Below are 4,037 nucleotides of genomic sequence, written 5' to 3' on the forward strand. Positions count from 1 at the left end.
CGTCAGTCTTGCTCCCTCCCCGCCGGCCACGCCCCCTCCTCCCGACAGCCCCGCCCCGCCCCGCCAGGCTGCCAAGCCCAGGTCCTGTTCTGCTGCAGGGTTTCCTGCCTGGGTTTCCTGGAAGCAGGAGAGGCTGCCTCTTCAGTAGGCAGAACCCAAGTCCCCTATGGGAAATTAGGCTTCTCCCCTCTGGGCCTGATACTGAGCAGGAGCATCAGTATATGCCAGGCTTTTTACAATGTTTCCATTTAAAGTATCAGTTTAAAAGATAAAAGCAATCGTGCTTGTGTAAAATATACAAGCCATGCAGAAATGGATACAGCAGACACTTCAAAAATTATAAGTAGTGATTTCTCAATTTGCCACTTTGTAGCAGAGGAGAAGAGTTAGATTTCTTTTATTGTTTCATTTGTACAAAAAGCATAGGAATTGTTTGGTAAACATCAGTATACCACCACAAGGAAGAAAAAAAGGCAATCACTCTTTTTAATCTTATTTGTTGTTAAATAGGATTTTAGATTATAGTGTTAGATGAAAATTCTTTTCTATCAATCATCATCAAAATTGGGTTCTGGGGTAGGTTTGGGTACTGACTGCTATTTACCAGCTGTGGGACTTCAGGTGCGCTCCACTCTCTTCAACTTAAAAAAATGGGAATGTTATCTACCAGGTAGTGTAATTTTCAGAATTAAGTGAAATCAAATACAGCACCTAGCACTGTGGGCAAGAAAATAAGAGAGGACGCAATGAATATTAGTTTCAGTCTCCTGTGTGCAAGGCACAATCCAGGGGGAGTCAGACACACAAGAGTACAATAATGTCTCATCCCCTGCAACCCCCTAGAGCAGTGGTTCTCAACCTTGGCTGCACATTAAAGTCACCTGGGAATCTTTTTAAAAGCCTGATTTCTGGGCCTCATCCTCCAGAAATTCTCTTCCTTTGTTACTAATGTTGTGGCCCCACCCCATAATAAAGAAACAGAATTTCTAGAGGATGAGGCTCAGAAATCAGGATTTTAAAAATTCCCAGGTGATTCTAATGTGCAGCCAAGGTTGAGAACCACTGCCCTAGAGCTTTCTTCATATGTGACTTGGCACAAAAGATTGTATTTCAGTTTCTCAAAGACATGCACAACTGTGCTACAGAAACTGAGGTACTAGCATACAATTTAAAAAAAAAATTTTTTTTGCAAGGCACTAAGTTTGACTATTTAGGTAAAAATAAGACTTAACCATGAAATTATTTAGACAAGAAGTTTCTAACACATGTTTCTGTAATGAGACTACAAGAAAAACACATTCCAGCTAACAATTTGTGCACATACAATTTAATTTTACGTCTGGGTGAGATCGCTTCAAATGATAGACATTAAAATATATTTGGGGAGACAACCCACTACAAAATGTGAACATTTAAGCAACTGTGTTTTAGGGTCTGAAAGTTCTCGTTAAGCTGAACTTTATCAACTAGGCAAGTATATTTAAGTTTTTTAAAGGCACATTGAGGTTCTTTTAATACTGAAGATATATTTACTTTATACTCCATGACTAAACCTTTTGGCAAGTAACTTTTACGTGGATTATAAGATTCTCTACATGCTTTTATACATTTGGCAGCTCTAACCTTCGTACATGAATACTCTGGATAATTTCTTGCAATCTGGGTTGGGACCAAGGACATAGCAGCCAGGGCCCTTACAGGCGTGCTGACCTAATTGGACAGTTTGTTAAACAACAGGAAATGCAACCAGGCTTCTCTCTCTCTTGCAAGTCAATGAAGTGAAAAATGCTAGTAGCCAAAGCTTGTTCGACTTAATCACAACATTTTAAATCAAAATTCAGTGTTCTTAAATCAGAAAGTACTCACTCTAGATCAGAAAGCCTTTTTCTTCTTGGAATTTTAAAAACACAAAAGTTGCCATTGTAAAAAACAAACTGGTTAAAAAGCAAAACTCGCCCTTTACATACTGATTTAACAAATGTCAACAAGCATTAAAAAAATTCAGAGTTAATTCATTGGTGACAGCTGTCACAATTTACCTCAGAGGTTTCAACTGTGTCATAATTAAACTCCACAAGTTGGAGGCCTTGTCTACCCTGGCTGGGTTTTCACACTTCAGAGCTAGCACCTGTTGTCAGAAAACCATCACTCAGCACCAAAAGACATCACCAGCCCCTTGCTGGGAGTTTTACTAAGTCATTGTCCCCTCTGACTTCTTAGTTGGAGATATTTAAAAAAATAAAATAAAAAAAGAAAAGAAAGAAGAAAAGCATTTAACATTTTAAAACTGGGAAACAAGTTTCAACAATGTTAGAAACTCTCTGATCTGAAGGCACAAAGAATTAAGTTGGCAGGTAGCTGATAAAACCAGGTACATATAAATATAATTTAAAATAAAACCTAGGCATATATAAATACAATTTAAAACAATTAAAAAGTATAAATACTTGTGAATTATTTTTCCTCCAGTGTTCTGGCTATTGTTGAAAAAACTTTCTAATTCCACTTGGCATCCTCACTTCTGAAAGATGACTGCTGGAATCGTCTGACACTTAAGAAGACAAAGAGTCATCTTGATCATCAAAAAGGTAATTGAAAAGGGCGTTGTGCCTGAAATTTTTAATAACTTAAGGCAGAGTTTCTTATCCTGTTTAGGTAGTTTCAAGCCTAAACAGAATTAATTGCCTGATAACATGTGGATATGTGATTATCAAATAGGTGCAAGAGAAGTGCGAGATGTGAGAAGAGACACTGAGGCTGTTTTGCTAACATTTTAAGCTTTTCCTCGTTCTCAGCTGTGATGTAGGAGACACAGCTTCGCCAGGGCAGCCTGGATTCCCAGGAATGGTTGTGATGACTGATGGGGCATACACTGCTTGCCTATTAATAGTTTTGCACGGTGAGAAGTCCACAAACATTGGCAAGCTCGGGTTTTCCTTGTCCCAGGGCAGGAAAAAAATGCTTCAAGGAACCATGATGGGGGTCACACTGGGGCACAAATACACAAACTGATTTCTCTTTTAGCTTATTAAATCCAGAATGCTCCCGGGAAGGCAACCACTAGGGATCAAAGGTCCCAGCATCACAATAATAAATAACACCTATGTTTATAGAGACCCAATCTCTATGTTTATAGAGACCCATGCAAAAGCAATCAGGCCTTCCTAGCGGGGAGGATGCAGGCCTTTCCCAGAAACCCAGTCAGAACCCTTTCAGAGAGCCCAGCACTCCTGCACCTACCCACCCAGCACGTCCCCAGCATGGTACACACTAGGCCTCTCGCCACCGGAGACTACATTTTACAGCTGACACAGACGTTTCAAGTAGATGGCAGGATGGCCACTGCCAGGGGTCCTTGCAGCAGGACGTGAGGTCAGACTTAGGTGTGGGGACGGAGCGCAGGGAAGAGCAGCTGCCTCTTCTGTGAGCGCCCAGCTACGAAGTGACCGCAGGTTGGCTTGGGAGCAGGAGCGCCAGGTCCCTGGCCCGAGGCTCAGATGAAGTGGATCCAGCTCTCCTCGCACTCCCCTCGGGGCATGTGCAGCTCGTGGTTGCGGCAGGTGAGGCTGTAGTCGCGACCATCATTGTTGTCCCAGTACTCAGCGCCGGCCACGCGGTAGCGCACTGCGAAGTGCACGCGGGAGCCTCGCGCCAGCAGGAAGGGTGGCACTGGGAAGCCAAAGGCGAAGACGTCCTCAGTGCCCTCAGAACCCGCGGGGCCCCGCCACCTGGCCACAGCCTCGTGGGTGCTGCGCCAGTCGGAAAAGGTGTAGCGCACCGCCACCTGCTTCTCGAAGGCCACGTTGCGCACGCGCACGGTGCCGCTGATGCCTAGGTCCGAGCAGGTGACCCGCTCGAGGCACACGAGCTGCCGTCCCAGTCGCGCACCGAAGTCGGCTGCCTCGATGGGCGGCAGGAAGTCAGGCACCAGACACTGCAGGGTGAACTCCAGGTCCTGGCGGCTGCAGCACAGGTCCGAGTTGATGGCGAGCCGCGACAGCACGTGCAGGGGAACCGAGGGGTCGTCGCCCGCGTTG

The 4,037-nt window shown here is 44.5% G+C and overlaps 1 protein-coding gene across 1 annotated transcript; it reads right to left on the reverse strand.

The window, feature by feature from the left end:
- Positions 1-2,215: 2,215 nt before the first annotated feature.
- Positions 2,216-4,036, reverse strand: PPP1R3D (protein phosphatase 1 regulatory subunit 3D; the record flags this gene model as incomplete). The annotated part of the gene is made up of 1 exon (XM_006767252.2): positions 2,216-4,036. A coding segment is annotated over one exon (543 nt), but the record flags the coding sequence as incomplete, so codon positions are not given.
- Position 4,037: the final 1 nt, after the last annotated feature.

This window comes from Myotis davidii, unplaced genomic scaffold (assembly GCF_000327345.1).
Source record: "Myotis davidii unplaced genomic scaffold, ASM32734v1 scaffold262, whole genome shotgun sequence".
NCBI lineage: Eukaryota > Metazoa > Chordata > Mammalia > Chiroptera > Vespertilionidae > Myotis > Myotis davidii.